This window comes from Sardina pilchardus, chromosome 1 (assembly GCF_963854185.1).
Source record: "Sardina pilchardus chromosome 1, fSarPil1.1, whole genome shotgun sequence".
NCBI lineage: Eukaryota > Metazoa > Chordata > Actinopteri > Clupeiformes > Clupeidae > Sardina > Sardina pilchardus.
In genome coordinates this window covers 17,005,973-17,029,964 of record NC_084994.1, presented here as the reverse complement: position 1 = coordinate 17,029,964, position 23,992 = coordinate 17,005,973, and the positions used below count along the sequence as shown (strand labels likewise).

The 23,992-nt window shown below is 39.5% G+C and overlaps 1 protein-coding gene across 1 annotated transcript; it reads left to right on the top strand.

Moving 5' to 3' along the window:
- The first annotated feature begins 1,381 nt into the window (after positions 1 to 1,381).
- LOC134066340 (GTPase IMAP family member 8-like) lies at positions 1,382 to 21,163 on the top strand. The gene is made up of 8 exons (XM_062521682.1): positions 1,382 to 1,455; positions 9,027 to 9,139; positions 9,736 to 9,797; positions 12,486 to 13,229; positions 13,318 to 13,413; positions 13,508 to 14,212; positions 19,472 to 19,507; positions 20,261 to 21,163. Exons 2-8 carry the CDS (start codon positions 9,030 to 9,032, stop codon positions 20,812 to 20,814), a joined length of 2,307 nt encoding a protein of 768 aa, XP_062377666.1. The 5' UTR covers positions 1,382 to 1,455; positions 9,027 to 9,029; the 3' UTR covers positions 20,815 to 21,163.
- Positions 21,164 to 23,992: the final 2,829 nt, after the last annotated feature.

Genomic DNA, 23,992 nt, shown 5'->3' with positions numbered 1-23,992 from the left:
AGCACAGGCTACCAGATGCATCACAACACGAGGACTCAACACTAAACCGCTAGTTAATCAAATAAGATTCACCAACCTGACATAAAATTAGCCGGACACTGACACGTTTCTATCCATCATAATTTCAGTTCAATCAGTTGTAGACTACAAGCTACTAATGTCTCGGATATGGCACACTTTGTTTGCGGTCTTTGCTGGCAATTTTCTTTCTGAACGATTAGGACAACCATAATGTAACGTAATTGTAGGCTACTATTTTAAGACGGGAACATACCATTTTATTTATCAAATAAATAATTATGAATTTACAAATTATACTAAACCAGAAACTGACTTTCTAATAGGGTTTACATTACGTTCTCCTGCATTTTCCTTACCACTTCGTCAGGTGGCGACACCTAATAGCCTACCGTAGGCTACCACAAACGGAAACGATTAAACAAACAAACAAACAAACAAACAAATGGTACGCAAGTAGTTCACATCTCTTAATCTGTGTTTCGATCATAAAAAATACATTTCGGAGATATTTGTAAGCGTAGTAACTACAGTAGGCCTATGTGTAACATAATGTAACCCCGCTGATATGTACGGTTCTGCCTACCACTCTGCCTACCACTCCAGTTGTAAACAAACGGTCACATGACATTAAGGCATTATGACGTTCGTGGATGCAAAACCTTAATACCCACTGAAAAAGAACCGAAGAATTCTGCATGCACTTAAAGTAAGTAAGGATAATAAAGAGTTCAGCTGCAAAACCATCTAAACACCACCTCCGCCAAAAAAAAAATAGATAACGATGGTGACTGTCAGTACACATACATTAATCAAGAAATTGCGCTTCAAAACCTGCTAAGTACCACTCTCTTCCTGGTCTGAAATATTGATGTGTAGGCAAAAAACAATAAAAAAAGTTAATTTAGAAGAAAAGTGGTCAGGCGGATTTAGAGGGTTCTGCACCTGAACTCTTCATTTATCAACATACTTTTGTGACGGAATTTTTGCATGAGACATTTTCCATTAAGTGGATGATATAGAAAAAAAAACCTCCAATGTGACTCCACCTTCCCTGTCACCCACCATGCATACTGCTGGCTACATTAAAAAAAAAAAAAAACAGAGAATGTGGTGACATGCAACAGCAGCTGCATGAGTTTCCAAAAAATTAATATGAAATAAAACATGCAAAAAGCATTTATATATTTCTTTACAAAATAGTATTTTTTTCCCCTATGTGTGGACCTCCTTTATGTTTCCCATACTGTGAGCAAAGCTTGTGTCCTTCCGCAGAAGCTCATCAAAAATCTCTCAGCGTGCAGCCTGTCCAACAAGTTTCTGCTCCCTCAAATAATCAGTGCTGACTTCCTTTATGTACAGTTGACACCAGACTCACAGCCTCTCCATATCCTCATACCAAGAATTTGCACATATGTGATTCCCTAAGAAAAAAGGGTAAGTTTCATTATTTCATATATTTAATATTTTCAGAAAGACATACTTATGATTATGATGCCAGGATGAGGAAGACCCTTCAAACTTGGAAGGTCACACTGACATATTCACAATTTAGTGGGAGCTGTATGATGTGCAGTTCATTTTATGTTTTAAGGTTACTGGACAATTCTGAACCAATACTCATGTTTGTGGGATGTGTGGGATTATTCTTTCATGTACATGTTAAGATGGTATATGGAAAACCGTACTTTGCAAGTGATTTTCATACATAGTGGGGTTTTTATTTGGAGAGAGTGCACTGTGGCACAAGTTTTGTTGAGAGGAGGTAACTGTCTCTAAACTGAGTCTGAACTGAAAATGCTAATTCTGTATATTTGCATTGAAGCATTATATCAACAGGTGATGACTGACCTTATCCAAACCCTAGATTAATCTAGGCACAATCGTTACAATCATAATGTTTGTTTACAATATAATTGTAGTCCACCAAATCTGTCGACATGCAAACATACAGACAGGGAAGTACATTTGACTTGAAGGATGAAAACATTGAGGAATGTGGCTGCACCTCTGTTGGCTTTGTGCATTGGTGGTAATCACAAAACTATGCAGAGCAACAGGATACAGTGTTCATTGGAACAGTTTGTACCTTTGTGGGCATATCATGGCCACCTCCAAGACATTGCTATAATCATGTTTTATCTACACAAAATTTGAATTCTTTGTAGAACAGTATTAAGATGATTGATTCATATCTGTCTTATTAGCATTGTCATGATGGCAATAGCACTTGGGGGGTTTATTTGGAGGGAGTGCACTGTGGCACAAGTTTTGTTGAGAGGAGGTAACTGTCTCTAAACTGAGTCTGAACTGAAAATGCTAATTCTGTATATTTGCATTGAAGCATGATATCAACAGGTGATGACTGACCTTATCCAAACACTAGATTAATCTAGGCACAATCGTTACAATCATAATGTTGACTTGAAGGATAAAAACATTGAGGAATGTGGCTGCACCTCTTTTGGCTTTGTGCATTGGTGGTAATCACAAAACTATGCAGAGCATCAGAACAGTGTTCATTGGAACAGTTGGTACCTTTGTGGGCATATCATGGCCACCTCCAAGACATTGCTATAATCATGTTTTATCTACACAAAATTTGAATTCTTTGTAGAACAGTATTAAGACGATTGATTCCTATCTGTCTAATTAGCATTGTCATTATGGCAATAACATGTAGTTGACAGTGCAAAATACTAGAAGTGAGTTTCAAATAGATAACCCAGGTTTGTCACTAAATCACATATTTGGATTCTTCCTCTGGAATCATGTGATTCAAATCTCCAATTACAACTGAAGAATAAGAGTGTTTTTTTTTTGTTGTTTGTTTGTTTTTTGCCGCAAGCCTGAGACCTGTGGGGTATACTACGAATCTCGCTGAACATAACCAAGCTTTCTTAGGATAACCTGGATTGCTAAAAACGAAAGTCGCAATCAGAGTTGGGTGGTACTACGAAACTCACTCACGGATGAATTTATCAAACTAGGCTTTCAGCTCAGATCTGTGCGCGTTCTCGTGGTTGGGGTGACTTTGACCAATCGGGAAACGTGGAGATGCACAAGACCACCTCGGTTTAAAAACGCTTACTTCCGCATTTACGAGCGGTAGCAAAATCTAGGGTGGTCTTTTTTAAACTATAACATCAAAAAATCGATGGTCATCAGATATTGTACGCTATGCATGTCCATAAAAGTGATATATCTGCATGCGCAACATAGTTAAAGCGCCTTCGAGTTTCAAAATGTTTGAAGAGGCGGAGCTGCTCCAGTAGATGCGATGACAGATTCTCACACGTGAGATGACTTCGCTTTTCAAGATAATTGATTGGTCACTAGTCAGTAGGATTAGTCAGAGGGCGGTGATTTTTCACGATTTGAGCTATAACTGAGCACATAACCGCTCCCGACCAGGTTTGGTTGCGAGCATAAGATACCATGGTGATACAGCGACGCTAAAACAAATCCACTTTCGTATGACAGCATACCCTGGCTTTGAGCGCAACATACCTCGCTAACCCACTAATCGAGATTCGTAGTATATCCCACTGCTATCCAAATGTCGAGACAAAGGTTTTGCGCAATGTGACCGTGTTTGTAAAGAAAGAGGCACACAAGGCCTGAAGTTGGCAACCCATATGATTCACAGAGGCCACAACTCTGAACAGGGCTCAGACAGAGTTGACATGGTTGTCAAAAATAAGTAGATCTCTGTGGAGTCAAATATGTATATAATTTGAAGGCAACACAGTGAAAATGAACACATTTTGGTCAAATATCTCCTAAAGGCTTCAATCAAAGTAATAGGCCCTAGTACTACAATAAACAGGCAAGTGAAATAATGCTGGCACTACTGTGTTTTGTTAGTGTTCTGAATTGTGTCTGACATGTGACTGTTTCCTGGCATCTGTAAGAGGGGGCAGGTCTTCAGTAATTGGTTAATCAGACAATTAACTCTTGTGCTTCGTGCCTGCACATAAAAGCCATTGACTTTTCCCATGTTTCTATGCCCTGATGAAGGCCCCAGCCGCTACGCGTGGGCATTTTTAGGTCCTTGTTGGACATGTCAGTTTCTAAATAAAGACATTTTAAACCATCTGGAGTGCCTTGATCGTGGATAAAACATTTTTTCTCCTTTTCTACAAAAACTATTTACCTTGGACCAAAGAGCACCCAACAACAAGCAGCATCAAAAGAACAAAGAGGACTGAGCACGCCACTAACCCTGAACATTAGATTTTTTTAGTATTGATTTTATTACTCTATATGAGCCCAATATTGAAAATCAATTGGAATTTTTTTAAAATATTATTTTATATATAAGTTATGTTACAACAAAGGGGTAAAAAAGAATAAAATGTAATGACAGAAAATATGGAAACTATGGCCCTCTACTTCCTCCATACTACCCACCCAGCCCTCTACTACGCCCATACTACCCACCCACCTCTATACTACCTCCATACTACCCGCCCACCCCTCTACTACCCCCATTACTACTCACCGACCCTCACCCACCCCTCTACTACCCCCATATTACCCACCCCTCTACTACCACCACTACTCAACCACCCCTCTACTACATCCATACTACCCACCCCTCTACTACTAACCCACCCACCCCTCTACTACCCCCATATTACCATACCACCTTGGCATTACCACATGTAATTAGGTCATTATTTATAAATATGTTTACCAAATGTTTGTTTCTTTGTAATTTAAAGCAGTTAAAATCATATTTGAAATAAAAAAGTCCAAGTTACAAAATCTAATTTTTGCCCATTTAAGCTGGTCAGGCTGTTTTTTCCAGCTGTTAGAGCAGTTTTTAATCATACTTGACACAATCATCTACAATGGCATTCTATTCGTTGGTGGCAACACTGGAAGTTCTGTGGCAGGTTGGGCCACAGGTCCTGCAGGGAGGTTCTTAATGTAATAGAAAAAAGTTTTAGACTTATGTACTTTATATTATAGTTGTTTTAGTAACACTTCAGAACATTGCATGTCGTCTCTAAAACAGCAATAAATATTTGAATTTAAGTCATCATTACGTTAAGGACATTTTCTGTCACACCAAAGGACATTTAAGCTTTTGTGGCAGTTAAATACTATGCTAATACTAACTGAACTGTCATTAGCAACTGACATCATGCATTTGCATAATATTACATAGTCCTGCTGTTAAAAATACAAATTTGAATAAAAAAATGACATTTAGGGGGGTCACACCAAAGGACAAAAAAACATAGTTCAATATTTGAACAATTCTTAGGAAAATACTCACCATGTTCACTGCTCCTGGGCTTCATTGGGGTCTTCAGTCACATGACCTTGAATGGGGTCTTTCAACTAAATGTAGTTGTCCATGATATTGGCCGACTTAACATCAGGTTATTGCATAACACCAAAGGACATTATTTTCTGTGACGAACTTTACGGAGTTCCTACCATTTTAGAAATGTATGTATGGGAAAAGTGATTGCCACTTAGTAAAATAGACACTTGCACATTATGCCAGGAGCTTTCATTAACCTTTTTAAACATTATTTCCTCTATATATAAAAGTTAATATTTATATAATTATGTTGCCTACCATCACACCATAGGACAATTTTAAGATTTGGGTCAAAGTTCTTAAAAAAACAATAAATAACTCAGGTATTAAAACAACAAATTCATGTAAAACAAGAAAATGTTAAACCTTATTTTAAATTATGAAAATGTGAAATTAATTATCTTTTATCTTCTGTGACGGTGAAAAAGCCACGTCATGTCATCTACCCATAGACAAATTTTCTACACAAAAGTCTAAATGCTTAGAGAAAAAATTGTCCAGGTAGATTTATCTTTAATATGTTGAATGATTGAATGTTGTGCTGATTTCCTATGTAGTGCTATGTGACCTCATACTGGAACATGTCTGTAAGATTTTATATTAGTTTAATGAAATCTAGAAGATTTCCATCTGTTGTTGGTAAGCAGAAAAAATCAGAAATAGATAAGAGCGTTGATATTTGTCTTTCAATGTTATAATTACTGTGACCCACAAGTGTGTTCTCATATCTAAATCAGGGTTACGCAGGTAGCTGTGTGTCTTTGGCAGTTTATCCAATAGCACTAGAGGAGAAGGGCTGACTGCAGAGCACATATTCACAAACATTTTATCTTACCAGTAGGAGTACTCCTAAATCGCAATACAATATGCTCTTCTCTTAAAAGTTATTCACAAAGCCTCTCAGACCTACTCTTAGTAAGGGGAAAATGGCAACTAAGATAAGATAAGAGTTCCGTCACTTTGGTTGCTCAGTCACTGTGGTAGGCGTCATTACTCATGCAAGTTTGATTGAAGTGACCACCTTGATTAGCTGATGATATAATGCAGGAATTATGGCAAAAACCTCCCTATACACGCATTTTCTTTACTGGTGAGAATGCGTGTACTTACTACACAAGTAGTCATACTGTACTGTGAAGGATGGAAGATGATGAATAAATAGAGGAAAGGAATAGAGCAGGGATTTTTTTCTCTTCCACTGCAGGGGTTCCGCGAAAATATTTCGTCTGAAGCATTTTTTTCTCTTCCAAAAAATAACATTTGTCATAGTTAACATAATGTTCAATGAAAATCGCTTCATATTTGTTTTTGAATAACACATTGTAAGCTACCCATGAATCATGCATGTGATAATGTGATCCCTGTAACATTTTGCTAACCTATGGAACACTTTTCCCCCCGTGCGTTTTAGTTAAATAGCTTCGTTTTCAGCGGCATCTGACCATTAACAAACTCGTTCTTTTCATTCTGGGAGATAAATTACGTTTCGACTGTTTGATTAGTTTGCTTAATGTAGGGACTGATGGACCCTGAACTTTGCAGGGTAGCCTATTTGATCTGTGTGATCTTTTGCTTTAAAAAATAATAATAATAATAATAATGACAGTCTGTGGTCTCTGCACGTCAAGGCGTTCTGCACGAATTCATTCATCCAACGTTCTCTGCGATGTCATACCATCACAATAAAAGCGATAACGATAATCTCGTGTGTTTGTGTTTCCTTGTGTAAGACAAGTTATATTTACACAAGAGGAAGAGGCTTTCTGTCTGTATCAGGTTGAGCTAATGAAGCTTTGCCTGAATGTAGCTGAATTTATACCACCAGAGTGGGTTAAAGCAGAGCGTATCACACTTGAATATTAATTCGCCAATGTGAATGTATCGGTAAACACAGCAACGTTGTATCTAAGACAGCGGCAATATAAACGAAAATGATAGTAGCAGTGGTATAAACGGGATAATCAACTCCGCGCCGTGCGTGTATAGGAAAATAATGCACTTATTGAAGCCTGCGGCGTCGGGACCTTATTAGGCTACCACTTCCACCTACATTATTTTCCTATTTAACGCACGGAGCGTCGTTACATATCCACCTTAGATAACCCTTGTGACATTCATTCTATTATAGGGCGAATTTATGCAACACTATGTAAAGAACTATCAGAAACGAGTTGTATAAAGCAGTTACCCCCCTGTTAATAATAACTTATGTTTAGAATGTGTGCGTTCGTGTGTGTGTGTGTGTGCGTGTGTATACGCGCGTGCGTGCATGCATGCATGTAGGCACTCATGACTGACGGTTCAAATGATAGGCATGATTTGAGGTGGGCCAGGTGTGGGGGTCCGTGCTCAGTCTCTCTCACAGCTAAGGGGTCCTTGGGCTGAAAAAGGTTGAAGACCCCTGGAATAGAGTAAGACGAAGCAAAAAGCCTAGCATAAAATGCACTATAGATTGAAGAAGAAGGCCTATCTTACGTTTTAAATTAGTCTCTATGAAGAGATACAGGTTATATTTGAAACATTTTAATTTGATTTCAAATGAAACATCTCATTTAGTTTACATGCAACGAATGGTTATCGGTGGCGTTATTACGTCCCTCAGGTAGGCCTATGTAACCTGCATTGTGTGGAACCACCGAGGTCCAGCCCTGCACATGCCCGGACTCGAACCCGCGTAACAGCAACACCACGGGTCTGGAGTCGAGCGCGCTAACAATCCAGCTAAAAGCCCAGGCTACTAGCTTTCATGCCAGCAGTGCTCTTGAGGCGTCGGGGAGTGAGGTTTACTAACGTTTTACTCGCACAGCTAACTACTGTAGCTGGCATCCGTTACACCTACAATGCACAAAGTTCCCTCACGATTGAGAGTTCCGACATTTAGCCTTACAATTCTTTGTGAATACCAGCTCTGATTAGCATGGTAAATCATGCAGTCCCTCTGGGCCGAAATTCACACTGGCCCTCATTTATCAACCGAGCATGGAAACCAGCGTAGATTGCTGAGTGCAAAAATCATCTTATGACAGGGATCACATGTGATTCATGAAACTGTCATATCACTCCAATTTTAGAGTATAAGAATAAGCATTTGTTGATAAATGTAGCGGCTGGAAACAAGTGTGAATTAAATATCACACCCTATGCTCGTTTTAAAGGCCTCGCCCCTAGAATTTATGACATGAAGGTGCATTATACGTCCAAAAGACACACATTTGTGATCTCGAGCCACAGTGACGTCCAGCTAAACCTTGTAATTTTGACAGCTAATTTAAGTGCAAGACTTTATTTAGCAGAGAGAATGCATCACACTAATACATTAATTACAAAACCATACTACACTGCCTCCCATTGGAAGCCTACAAAAGGTAGTTTCAATGTTGATCATCTATCCATCTAAATTGAGCATAGACTACGGTTTCTCTCTACCTTACTTATAACATTATCTACTTCTGATGTCAGTTCCTTCCGCACCTTCAACACACCAACCCCAGTGATCATTCCCAGCCCCAATGTCAATGTTGATCATCTATCCATCTAAATTGAGCATAATAGACTCCAGACTGAATTTCCCACAGGTCCCTTTAGAGGTCATTATGTGTAGGCACCTCCTATCATAAAGATACATCATGACTGGTTGATGATTATTTGTTTGTCTTCACTGGCTTTTTAGGCGATGACTGATTTTAGGAGCTTGGAAAGCATGGAGGGTGAAGGGTCACTCTATAAGGACATAGAAGACCCAGAGCTACCTATTGATCTACACACGGCAGACCTTTATACAAGGTAAGGTGAATTACAGAATTTACTTATGTTTAGATGGGGGGAAAAGGAACATGTACTGTTACTGCAAACCATTGAATGGTGTAGGTGGAATTTATTATGTGCTCACTAGGTATCCACAGTTGACATAAGACCAAAATGCCCTGTGGTCCCCATGAGGTCTTCATAATGTTTATCTAAATTATGTCTATCACAGTGCTTAAGATTTCTACACACTGCTTGAGGACGCACACAGTATGAGTGTGTCACCAAATGTAGCCAAATCAGGATCTTTTTGGACTTTGTGTAGCCCACAACTGAGGCTTTCAGCAAGCCCAGAGTAGCACAATAGTTGAAATAGATAGCAGAAGTCAATGACCACTTCCATTAATTTCTCTGATGCTCAACCCCACTTTCAGACTATCAAGTAAGACCAGATGCTGCACAGAAAGTATAATATCAGACACAAGCAGCGATGATGGGCCCTACCTGCTTCGTAGCAATTAATCTGATCTAAACTATTACACTATGTGTAATGTATAATGTATTATGTATAATGAAAGTACTTGATGAAACATCAAAATATATTAAACTGACCCTATTTGTATTCCCATTTGTAGTTGTACACACCAGTTGGAGTGTGACATTTCCCTTGGGAATATCCAAAATGCTGCAAAACAAGGTAAGATAAAGAAGATAACACATGCTTCCAGTGTTTGAGTCATCTGGTAGCAGCCTTCCCCTCACATAATATAGTTTCAGAAACACTTAACACTAGAGGCACCGTGCCGTTCTGACCCACTTTTACCTAGAAGCGCCGTGCCCTGGTCATTAGACTGCTTTGATGTCCTACTAGAAGCGCCGTGCTGGTGTGAACTACTTAAAGCACGGATGAGGCGGTCAAAAGACCGCTGAGACTGGGACGCTGTTACTTAAGTCCCTTTCTCACATGACTTCTAGAAGGCTTATTTTGAGGGCCACCCAAAAAAATGTGTGCAATAGATATCAGCACAATCTTTAAGTGCAGGCCCCTTGCCAGACACACGGGCCCATAGCCTAGACCACAACATATACTAGCATATACAGGTGAATAGGCTATAATATACCAGTATGGGTTTCTCAATGTCATTTAGTGGTGTTGTAGACAGATACAACTCACATCCAATACAATATAGCTATTTACAGAATCATAGATGTTCAGGCTATCCATCTATCCATCCATATATTTAGGTCTATCTATCTCATGCATCAGTTAGGAGCCATAATACATTGTAAGAATTGTAATGTGTCACAATTGTTTTGATATTGACAATCAGTCAAGAATTTCAATTTTCTTGGTTTGATTTGGGATGCTAATGCTTGTTTTCCAGTTAAAAAAAAACTAAACAAGTGGAAGAGCAGTAGCCTAGTTAATTATTTTGGGGCGCTACATAGCCTGCAGTGGTTCTCAAACTTTGATCAAGGGGGCTTTCTCGAGCCCCACCTGATCATCACTCTAAGAAAGTAGTAGCCTTGGTCAAGCTCAAAATTGTCAAATTTATTTACATAATGTCACTTGCTAAATATACTTCAGTAACAAATAACAGTTAGGCTACAGATAGGCCTAAATATCAGTTCAGAAATAGAGAAAATACAAATCTAAATCAATGACCAATATCGTCAGTTTTTGTCATCCTTGCTTCAAAAAAAGCTGATTTTCTAATAATAATAATAGGCTGCCATCAGAAAGATCGCGCTCTGTCAAGTGTCATATCAGTGTGAAGTTCGTGAGCAATCCGACAGAAACGAATGGTGCGCATTTTGCACTTCGCCCGCCACAACTAATTTCTCTGCGCTGAGAACGTTGTAGACAGATATTAGACCTATACCTGCTATTGATCTATACATGCCTTAAGTTTGTCTTCTGTCTACAATATGCTCTGCTGTGGTCTAGTCACCAACTGATTATGAATGGGTTGAAGAAAAAGAAGAATGGATTTTGGCGTGACATTTCTTATGTCTGCGTGAGAGCGTGAGATTGATGCTGAAACCGTGAGTGTCACGGCGGGAGCGTGAGAGTTGGCAACCCTGACACAGTATAACGCCAGGACCACACAGTATAACAAAGCTCTGCTTTAACCCTCTGGTATAAACATCCAACACAACAAATTAATAGAAAATAATGACACACCTGGAAAATATTACAGCACAGAGGTCTGAGGCTCCTTCCCAACTCCTACAAAAAGCAACAATGCTAAATAACAGCGATGTATCAGCTGTTAATTGCTAACTACTGTAGCCTAATAACTACAGTATACAGTAATCAGCTAGTTGCAAGCTAATCGACAACACTTCAAGCTATTCACGTAGCAGGTGTGAAAGCCAATTTAAGAGGCCATCATACTAGCCTATTCATCAAATGACCAAAGCCATCGAACTATTAGGCTTTTCATGTTCATGTTCATGTGACGATGTTTGCAAGGATAATCCTGCCTGTCCCGCAACAAACACAACAACATGATTGCAGTTTAATTTTTTATTGTACGTACACAACAAAACGTCACTGTTTTCGGTACTCCGATGTTCTCGTCTGTGGTACTGGTAGGGCAATGTTTATCGTTACCATGGCAATTTGTACTTTCAGCCTCGCGCCGCAAGGGCACATTTCTATACGTCATCGGTACGCCCCCCTCTCTACCCAGAACTGTGCCGGCTGCGTTCCCACCTAAGCGCACCCGGGTAACATCTAGATGTAGTACTAGGGGGCTAGTAGGGAGAGTTCCGGGTAAGAAAATACCCGAGTTTTGCGTTCCCACATACAGCCACCAGTTTGATATCCGTTTAACATCCGGATGTCTCGCTCATGTGGGAAAGGGACTTTACACATAAACTGCCCAAGCGATGTTCAGCTTACGGAGCAGGAACTGCAGAACATTTGTACAGGGTCTCAATGTAATATCCAGTAAAAGTACCCGCCACCTAGTCTGATGGTCAAAAAGCTCTTTGTGCTCAAAGAATTTGACCTTGGAGTTTCCCATATTTATTTGGGTGAAGTTAAGTCAAGATTTAATAACAGCTTTGCCACACACCCATAGACCTTTGAATGGTGAAGAACTCAAACGTTGCTGTATGAAGACTTTCTCCGATCTCAGCTGCAGAAGTTTTTAACTCCTTCAGCGTTAGAAGCCTTTGGTGTATTCTTCTTGAACAGCCATTCAGTTTGTGGTGACGCCTGCTCTAGGCAGATTTGAACATTCACATCCTTTAAGTACAGTAGCTATTTGCATTAGTTAATGGCCGTCAAAGATTAAGGAAACATAAAATGGCCGTCAAAGATTAAGGAAACATGTGACCTTGATGTTGAAATGATCATGTTTATTTATATTGGCAGACCATGTTGACCTTCCTGAGCTGAGAGTGATGTTGTTGGGGAAGACTGGAGCAGGAAAGAGTGCATCAGGAAACACCATCCTGGGCAGAGAGGCATTTAACTCTGAGGCATCTGCTTTACAAGTGACCAATAACTGTGAGCGTCAACGTGGAGTTGTAGAGGGAAGAAGCATCACTGTCATTGATACACCAGGCATCACATTAAGGAACGGTTCATGGCTGTCAGAAAAGGAAAAGGTACAACCAGGACCTCACATGTTCTTACTGGTGATTCACCTGGGTCAGTTCAAAGAGGAGGACAGCAGTGAGGTGGAGTGGATTACAACAATCTTTGGTGCGGCTGCTCTGAGGTTCACCATCGTTCTGTTCACTGGACTAGACCAGCTGCAAGGAAAATCAGTCGAGGAGTTTCTGCAGGAGAGTTTCACACTCCAAACTATTCTTGCTAGTGTGGACGGAAGATATCATGTCTTCCATTACAACTTGCCAACAGACAATGACCAGGTGAAGGGACTCTTTAAGAAGATTGATAATGCACTGTTGAAGAACTTGGGTTATGCGCACATCTATGAAGAGCATGAGAAAGTGAAGTCAGCTGTAAAACAAGAAGAGGAGAGGAAAAGAGAGAAGGAAAGAGAGGAGATGAAGAAAGAGGTGAAGTCAGCTGTAAAACAAGAAGAGGAGAGGAAGAGAGAGAGAGATCAAATGGATGGGAAGAAGAGACAAAATACTGCATATATTTCAGGTAATGGCAAAAGCACATGTGACTGATGTATGCATTTATGTGAATATCAACAATGACTCATTTTGTTTGTGGATTCATTACTATACAGTAAATGCAGTTATTTCATGGATGGTGCCGATTATTTTGAGCATCCTGAGCATGTCACTAATAACCATCAGATTCCACTACTACTCCCATGGTGAAGGTAAATGCAGTCATTTATTTACCTACAGTACAATAACATTGATTGTGGCTAAGAACACACATCATCACAGTTAATAATCACTGTGTTCTCACAGGTCATCTTGACCTTCCTGAACTGAGAGTGATGTTGTTGGGGAAGACTGGATCAGGAAAGAGTGCATCAGGAAACACCATCCTGGGCAGAGAGGCATTTAAGTCTGAAACATCTGCTTTACCAGTGATCACATACTGTGAGAGACAAAGTGGAGTTGTAGAGGGAAGAAATATCACTGTCATTGACACACCAGGCATCACATCAAGGAATGGTTCATGGCTGTCAGAAAAGGCACAGTTAGGTCTCGGACCCCATGTTTTCTTACTGGTGGTTCCCCTGAGTAGATTCACAGAGGAAGACAAGAATGAAGTAAAGTGGATCCAGAACAGTTTTAGCGAAGAGGCCCTGAAATTCACAATCATTTTGTTTACTGAAGGAGACCAGATGAAAGGAAAATTAGTTGAGGAGTTCTTGCAGGAGAGTTCTGGACTGCAGACTGTTGTGAATAGAGCTGGTGGAGGATATCACGTCTTTAATAACATAAATCCAAAAGGGCATCGACAGGTAAAGGAGCTGCTGGAGAAGATGGAGGTGTTACTGAGGAAGAACATGGGCTACTCCTATTCACATGGCCTGCATGAACAGATGAAAAGAACTATGAGGGAGGAGGTAGAGAAGAGACTGAAACTGGAGGACACCTTACAACAGACTGAAAATGAAAATAAAGAGAAGCTGAATACTAAAGAACATAAGACCCACAATTCAGGTAAAGTTTAAATAAATAAATTGCCTGAATTAAGTGAACTCTAGATACTCTAAAACTTTCTTCTATATCACTACCATTGTTCTTGTAGTTATTCTAACACCTTTTTCAGATCTCTTGACCTTTTTCTCAAAACTGTGAACACAAAACTCATTTCTCAAACTACATTCTCGAAACCCTTCAATTTTGTTTCAAAACTGAACAATCACCTCAAAACACTTTTAACTTCGCTCAAAACTAACTAATGGTCTCAAATCATTCACACATCAGGCACAATTAGACTCCTGCAGAGCAATGATAAGACAAAACACTAAACCAGGGGTGTCCAAACTTTTTGGATCAAGGGCCACATTGGGTCTTGGAAATTGACCGGTGGGCCATAACCCCCCTCCCACCCCATTGGACATGTACACAATGCAGTAAACATAACGTATATAATTATTTCAAAGATAATAATGACAAAGTCATTTTGTTGTAGAAAATTAATTTGTTAAGAAATACGGTTAATATGATGCTGTTTAATTCATTTACAGTTTTTCACAGTTGCTCAAACACTAAACCCCATTCTCTGAATCAAATTCTCAAATGCCTGAACACATTTATTGAATTATTCCTTTTTTTGGCAAAACCATAGACTACTTTCACCCACTTTCACCCATTTTACCAAACTCATTAACCCTTTTTGCAAAACTGTGAACACATTGTGCATTCTGATGCACTTCTTAATTATATTGATAACCAAACAACACAGAAGTTGAACACAATTAGTGCACAGTTGTCTCCATTTGAACACTACCACTCAAAATTGATAACACTTCTGTCTAATGCTGTGACAACCAATATAAGTCAGTTCAGAGTTGACAGAGACGCAGGGGACAACAAGTGTGTGTTACAGTAGAAGTGGGGTACAAGGAAGAGGAGGGCGCAGGTAGGAGGACGAGGATGAAGAGAAAGACAGAGAGTCCCAAGAGTTGCAATACTGTAAATGATGATATTTGGGCAACAATCATTGACCATGTTCTGGTTCATGGAATGCCAATGAGAGAAGCAGGACTTCATGGTCCATCCCAACATCAGTGGTTTCTCTGTGGCGTCAATAATCCAAAGATTCAGACTACAGATGAGAAATAGCGTAAATGTCCATTATCATACAGTACAGTACTGTAATCACTGAACATCCACTGTTACACACTTACTACCCTTTGAGCTCAACTCTGAGAGAGTGAAAGAGCTGAGTTATTTTTGAGTTATATTATATATATAAGTCCTTATTCTTTATTTTCATTGTGATATTTTATTTTTCGAATTAGAATGAATACAATTCCTCCAGGAGCCATAAACCCTGCCCTGAAAACTGTGTCTTCCATTGTTTGGTGTATTTGAGCAAAGTTAAAAGTGTTTTGAGGTGATTGTTCAGTTTTGCAACAAGATTGAAGGGTTTCGAGAATGTAGTTTGAGAAATGAGTTTTGTGTTCACAGTTTTGAGAAAAAGGTAAAGAGTTCTGAAAAAGGTGTTCTAGCAATTGTGAAAAACTGTAATATTTACGGTAAATACTCAATGAAAATTACTATAAACTGCATTTCCACATACATATATTACTCAATGAAAATGCATTATTATGCACACAACCATAAGTCATGTAGAAAAGTCTTATTATAACACCTGAGATATTCATTCATTCTCCCATTGAGTAGTTCCTTTCAACGACCATGACATACCGGATATGCCGCCATTGTTTGTACACGGGAGTCAATGGTAGTGTCGCAACTTTAAGATATCGATGGCTTTGCATTGACCTAGCTCCCTACTCCCTCCACCCCCTCAACTGAAACTTTCCTAAACATGCATGTCCTCTATGATTGGCTGGAAACGTTTGTTTTATGGTCCAGGCTGAACCAGGCTGTTTTTGTTGCTGTTTTTGGAGCCTGGGCTGTTCACAGAGGCTGTGTGTTCAGGGGATAGACAGCTAGCGGATAGTGTGGTGTTGTTTGCTGTAATTGACAAACATATTTTAGCTGATAAACTATGTTACATCACTTAGAGCATCTTTAATAATAATAACAACAACAACGGCTAAAAACCACACCTTTCAAGATATCAAAGGTTGCTTATCAAACAAAAGCAAAGGGTTTGGAAGGGGGGGTGGGTCAGAAAACAGATGTGATTTTAGGAGTTGTTTGAACATGTCTTGGGAAGAAGGCACTGTGTATGTGGAGGGGTAGATTATTCCAGACATGGGGGCAGCAGCTCTGAAGGCTCTGTCCCTAAAGGTCTGGAGTCTGGTGTAAGGAATTGCAAGCTGATCCTTGTCAGATGACAGCAGAGACCGTGATTGTCTGCAGGTTGAGGAGAACAGTAAAATACTGGGGTGTAAATGTGTGGAGGATTTTATCCTGGTCATTGTGAGTTCCATGATTAAAAAAATATTGGAGATGCACCGATTGATCGGCTGGAGACTGGAATCGGCCAATTTTCATGTGATAGATAGATAGATAGATAATTTATTGATCCACAACGGGAAATTCAAGATGATGATCAGCCATGACCGGCCACCGGCATCTGGTCCGACTGCAGCAATTAGCTTCCTTTCTCCTCTGCTCAGGGTGCATTACTATATACATTACAAATGTACAATTAAAAACAATTGAAATTACTATAATATCAGTATGAGGTGTATCAATAAAACGACAAAAAAATAAATCCCGAAAAGAAATAAATAATGTGACATAAAAATTTGAATCTTTATAATGTTTGTAAACAAGTAAGTTACTATGGCTAGTCTGTCTGTTAAAATCTGTTATATTTTTATTCGTAATACATATTTACGCAATGACCGTACAGTGTAATAGTTCAATACATGCTAATAGGGTGAAAACAGCCTGGGAATCCCCATGCAAACTTTTGGCAAATATGGGATGTGCTCTGCAGGTCTGTGGCCAAGAAGGCATTGAAGCCCATTTGCAGAGTATCCCTAAAACAAGGTCATGAAAATAGGATACAGTTGCTAATCCAGCTTGGATTTTTTATGGAACAACTGCATTTAAGACCTTTGGTTACAAAATTGCTACAGTTCTGAAGTGATTTGGTAAGAGTTTAATTCACCAATTAAATGTACATGTAATCTCACTTCTAGTTATGCCCCTGCTGGAAGTCAGTAAGTCAAAGAAACTTATCCAGACCCACTCTCAAATTACACAATTGAGAAGGTATGTGTGCTAACCAGGCTGGGTGATTATACAGTGATACATTGCATTTAAGTAATATGTATAAAAAATAAATTAGGATGTGAATTTCATATACCCCACACAAACTGTGCTGTGGTACTGCATTTAGATTGTGACAGGTAGGTAACGCCGACGTTAATGGCTAGTCATTCTAGATTGCAAATGCTACGAGTGGAACATAAAACATATATGCAAAACAAATATGATTGGTTACCTGCACGTGGTCAGGAAATACACATTGAGGGAGGGCATAAAGAGCTGGACAAAATGAAAGTCTGTTTGCACTTAAGCAATACAAATGTGCCTCAAGGTCCAATAAAAATACAAAACCAAATAAAAGTTACAAGACAATGTGAAACATCACAGAAACTCAAGTTATGTGGATGGTCATAATAACATATATGACATACAACATGATTTTTAATCATTTAGTATGCTGATCCACTTCCGCCCAACCTACCTGCAGCAGTGGGCTTCTTTTCTTCTGCAGGACGATGCAACTACTGCACACAAAAGGAATTACAAAATAAAAGTCTTCTGGTTTATTTGTATATTTGGAGTGAAGCTTGAAAGTGTGCATATATTTATCTTAAATACACCACATCATGGCCATTTGGGGTTATATGAGGAGATTTGGCTGGATATACCTGCCAAACAGTGGTTAACTGATGAGGCACAACAGTAGTCATGAGACAGGAGAAGTTGTGTGGTTTCAGTCACTTTACTCAACAAGGATTCCAAGTTGAGACAGACTGTGTGATGAATGCCTGGCAAGGAAGAACAGCTCTTCAGTCTTATGGAGATTGATCTGGAGATGCCTGTCTGTCAGTGGAGGTGTCAGAAATAAACAGGCAAAGATAAAATGCGGAGACGGTGAAGTCTTCAGATTTGAAGAGCAGGCTGTGTGATATCAGTGCTGCTGTATTAGGAGAGGCCATTTGAGTCTGTGACCCACAATAGCTGAGACATATTATATTATTATATGTTTAACTGATTCCACTGAATCGGATGTAATTTATGATCTCTCACCCTCCAGAAAGAAAATCAGAAACAATAATTTGAAACTAAAAAGTAGTCTGACATAGGCTCCGTTCGAATCGGGTAAAACTGCTGCCTTCTAAGATATCTAACTAGAGAGCAAGGCAGCGAAGGCCGTTCGAAACCGAAAAAACGATTTTCGCTGCCTTCTAAGATATCTTAGAATTCCCGAATAACGGTCATTTTTGAAGGCAGCATCGATGTACACTACAAGCTCCCTTCTACCCACAATCCTTTGCGTCCACGTCTGAATCTCGGTGAAAACAAAACAAACATGGCTGCCGATATCGGTAAATGACTGCCGAGTCTGTTGAAATGTCATTTGTGTGACGTTATTTAGCTTGGATTTGTGGAAAGTAGATTGAAAATAAACGATTTACTACCTGGTTATACCATTGTTGTACCCACTAACAACGCCTGGTCTGAGATATTAGCTGTCAGTGAAACTACTTTATACCGTTAGCCTGCTAGCTTACGTAGGCTAATTTAGTTTAACGTCAGGCTTTTGCTAACGTCATACCGTAGTGTTAACCAAAGATTCTAGAGTGCTACGCTAATTTTTAAACGACGCGTTTAAACTAAAGTCATGTCTAGTTAGAGAGCTCTCTATTTAGGGAGGGAGGCAGTAGGCAGCTGCCTTCCGATTCGAACGGACCCATAGACTGAAGAAAGAACGAGGAAAAAGCACATAGAAAATTAGCAGAATATTGAAAAATGCAAGGATCAGGCTGTGCTACAATTTTATTTTTTATTGTAAGCTTTAATTATTGTTAAGACATTTAGCTTAGTGAAACTAGCTTGTTAGTTTAGTGATGGCTTAGTTTAGTGACAGCATTTCAAGACTGATAATTCCTGATTCTGTACTTGAAAGATATAATTAAACATTATATTAGCATCTTTTAACTGTCCTGGGCTTCACAAATGTTTCTCTCTAATTCAACTATCTCAAACATGCAGATTTGTTTTGAATGAATGTATTTACTTTGTTCCTCTCCACAGAACTACAGGACATGAGGAGGATTAAAGGTCATGCAGGTATTTTATTTCTAAATGCATCACGTTTTGTGTTTTTGACTCAGGAAACATACTTAATTTTCTTCTGTTAAAAAACAAACAAAACACATTTAATGTATTAGATTGTCTTAAGTAGCCTCCATCATTTACTACTTCAGGACTGATGCAAAATGAATCCCAGTGTCTAACTAACGTGGTTGAGAGTCGTATGAAATATGAGAGTATGAAATGCCATCATCATTTGTATGCATGTGATACCTAATCCCACATGTGTTAACTCATCATTTTGAGTTTTCAGTTTTCTTCTGCAATTTAAAAATAATCAGAAAAAAAAATGCCAAGAAAAGAGTAGGTGTTGACAAGATTTTCACAGGAAGTGTACATGCTGTGGGGGAATTGTCCTTATGATAGGCAGATAAGCAGAGCCTACCTGCTATCACTGGGTTCTGAACAGAACACACATCTGTTTTTGTGATTGAGAGATAACTTGTCTTGGCACTAGCAATCACTGAAAGTGTATTAGGCCATCAGGCACCAAACTAAATGTATGAGTGGCCTTGGGCACAGCAACAGAATGTGGTGTCTTTGAAAGCACATACTGTATTAGAACTTCTACAGTTAGTGAGGAACATGCACATGTTACATCATCTCCATATGACACTTGTTACAGACCATTTCTATAAAACATTCCTCACAAATATGTATCATAGCATGTATTATTCTGTGTCAGACAAAATACATTTCTTTAGCTGACATGTCATTATTCTGTCTTAGTGGATGTGACTCTGGATCCTGACACAGCACATGCCTATCTCACCCTGTCTGCTGATGGGAAACAAGTGAGACATGGTGACACATGGCAGAATGTCCCTGACAGTCCCAAGAGGTTCAGTTCTGTTATAAGTGTCTTGGGAAAACAGGGGTTTTCCTCTGGCAAATTCTACTATGAGGTTCAGGTCAAGGGGAAGACTGCGTGGAGCTTAGGCGTGGCCAGAGAGTCCATTACCAGGAAGGGGACGATAACGCTGAGACCTGAGAATGGATACTGGACAATACGGCTGCGTGATGGGAATGAGTATGCAGCACTAGCAGGTCCCCCTGTCCTCCTCTCCCTGAAAGTGCAGCCCCAGAGGGTGGGGGTGTTTGTGGATTATGAGGCAGGTCTGGTCTCCTTTTATGGTGCAGACTGTTGGTATCATCTCTACTCGTATACTAATGTTAAGTTCACTGAGACACTTTACCCATATTTTTCTCCTCGTACTAATAAGGGAGGTGAGAACTCCTCTCCTCTTATCATCTCCACCGTTTCTATCTGCCCTGTTAAATAATCCATATTGATGGCTGGATGTTTCATTAAAGTTGAACTCGACTCAAGCAGTTTTTTATGTCCCTAAAAGTCTTCTATGCTCCTCAAAAGCATACAATTAGACGTATGTTTACATGAATAAATAATCTCCTCGGTGGACTTAACTTAGTTCATATACTGTACTGTATGTTGCATGTTGTATGAGGCTGTGATTGGTCGACCGTAAATCCAAAGCAGAAATCCTTAGCTGTGATATTCACTGCTTACTTTGTATGTTTTGCTATGTAAAACAAAGCGGACATCATAGACATGTTAAAGAGAAACTATGCAGGATTGGCTATTTCATCTTAAGTTTCGGTTTCGTTTTTCATTTTCGCTCGTTTTATGCTTGCATATTTCTCTGCAAAGCTTTACTGACAGCTTTAGCGTGTATATTTATACATACTGTATATAGGCTATATATAAATATATAAATTGCAAGCGTGGTTCTTCTTGTTCTTTATGCGTCTCAGCCTTCCAGATGTAAACAGGGAACGATCGTCTCCTGAACAAACTGCAAGGTTGCAATAGCGGATAGGGACACTGGGGGCGGGAGGAAATATTACTGTTTTCGATGAAACTGGTCAGTCAAGCAAAACAACGATTTCTGAGCGATTTTATGACTATGACAAAGTTGCATAGGGTATCTTTAAGACATGCAGGATCAAAATTCTGCAGCAGCACCCAATCAATAATTAGCATTTTTGTAAAATGCGATCCCCTAATTTTTTAATGTGCTACCTTGACAGACAAAGTATCTGAGACAGTAATGGTATGTGTGTGCGTGCACTTATGGTAGAGGGCCTATTTGAAAGAAAGTCCAGGGCCTTTCTCTAATCCCAGTCCATCCTTGAGGTGCGTTCAAATTCCCAAACATAGGCGAACGTTCGTGGTGAACATGTTTTCTTTGAACTGTTAAATTTGAACGATTTGATGTTAACATTCCATTCTAACAGTAATTGCATTGTTGCATTCGTCAAACTCACGTCTAGTTCCACTGTATGTTCGTGGCGCACCACCTCCTCTGACTGTTTGCGATTGTTAGCAAACGTTCGCCAAAAACTCAAGGCTAACGGAATACTGTTTGCGAATGTTCGCAAACGTTCGCCTATGTTCGGTGAACTTGAACGCACCTCAGGTGTCACACGTGGGGCCCTTAGGCCTCATATCTAGCCTGTCTATTGATCTGCACCTGCAGTAATTCCAAGTCATCTGGTTATATAACTTTTAGACCATTTAAATAGGACTCAGGAAACGCAAGCAGGACAGAATGGAAAAACATAATGGCATGTACGCCTATGCGAATAACTAGTTGCTGCGCATAGGCCTGCAGCATGGATTTAAATAACAGAAGAGGAAGCATAAGCACAATACTGTAAATGAACAAGGTGAACACTAGATATACGATTGTGGAAAATCATGGAGAGGTTGCAATGAAAGCACTGGCAATGCAGTGTCTTTGTGGGATTAGTTATTAAATGTGCAAATGGCTATGTGAGGTGAGTAAACTGAGGAAAATAGGCCTTCTTCACAGCGACTATGAGTAAATCTGGAGTGGGAGTGGAAAGGATAGAACATGAGTGGAAAAGGATTAGTTCCTTTAAGTGCTGTTATTGCTTATGGTGACAAGAAAGGTTGACATCAGCATCATTTGTAATGTAAAGGCATATTGATAACAGATTTTTATCAAACAGGTCAGAAATTGGTCATGCGCACAAAGGACACTTCATCATGGCACTTAAAAGGATATTCCGCCATTTTTGGAAATAAGCTCATTTCCCACCTCCCATCGAGCAAAACAAAAGATATTTACCTTTTTCCCGTTCATCCAGACATTCTGTGACTCTGGCGATACAACTTTTAGCTTCAGCCTAGCATAGATCATTGAATCGGATTAGACCGTTAGCTTCTCGCCTAAGATTTCTGGTAACTTTCCCATTTAAAAAGTGTCTCTTCTCAAGTTAGAAAGTGCAATAAGACCAACTGAAAATGAAACCTGCCGTTTTTCTAGGCTGATTTGACACAGAACTACACTCTCATCTGGCGTAATAATCAAGGCAAGTTGCAACCGTAACTGAGAACAGAGGAAGGGAAAGTGAATGTTAAAATGACATACACTGACGACAGACTTTTAAGGAAAAGAAAGTGATCCTTATGTGACCTGTTATTACTGTAAATTGACAACACCAACATTCTTGCACAGGCCATGGACATCGCTAAGCTGAACTGCATATGTAAGATTGTTACAACTGATTCAGAAAGCTACAGCACACCAAGTCTTCAATCAGTCAAAGAGAATCAGAATCAGAATCAAGTTTGTGTGAATTTGACTCTGGTTAATCTTGTCTCAATCTTGTCTCAATCTGGTTAATCTGCACTCAAGTACAACACTCAACAATAACACAGAAAACAGTAAAAAAAAAAAAAAGAAGAAGAACTGTATTGCTCTTCCTAGGTTGTCATACATTTGAACCTAAACTATTCAGATCGCCACCACGTGGCCATACCATGCCATTACACCACTAAGCGAAAAACGTATACGGCTCCAGAATCCCGACGGTGTTACGGATCACTCCCAAAATTTAATAATTTATGACCTTCCCTGAAAATTTCTGCGAAATCCCTCCATTTCTTTTTGAGTTATCTTGCTAACAGACAAACAGACAAACAGACAGACAAACAAACAGACAGACAAACAGACAAACAGACAAACAGACAAACAGACAAACAAACAAACCCCGGCAAAAGCATAACCTCCTTGGCGGAGGTAATAAGGGCAGTAATCTATGTATAAGAATAAATAGATGCTATGGGTGGGATAGGGTAATATAATTGTACGTAGGGGGAGTGAACACATGTAACTCATTTCTTAGTTACACTGCTCTCCACAGGCTCCCTATAGTGGCCAGAATCTCTCACTTTGGCCTATAGGACACTGACTGGATCTGCTCTCTGCTATCTTAACTCACTGATTCAGATGTACATCACCAACCGCCCACTGCAGTCTTCTAATGGAAAATTGACAACAGGAGATAGAACATTTGAAACAGTAGTGCAAATTTGAATACAACATGACACGTACACTAACTGGGCTTGGAATTTGTCTGATGATTGTTTTTGAATTTGTAATTTTACATGAAGGGTACGCCCTCTCTCACACG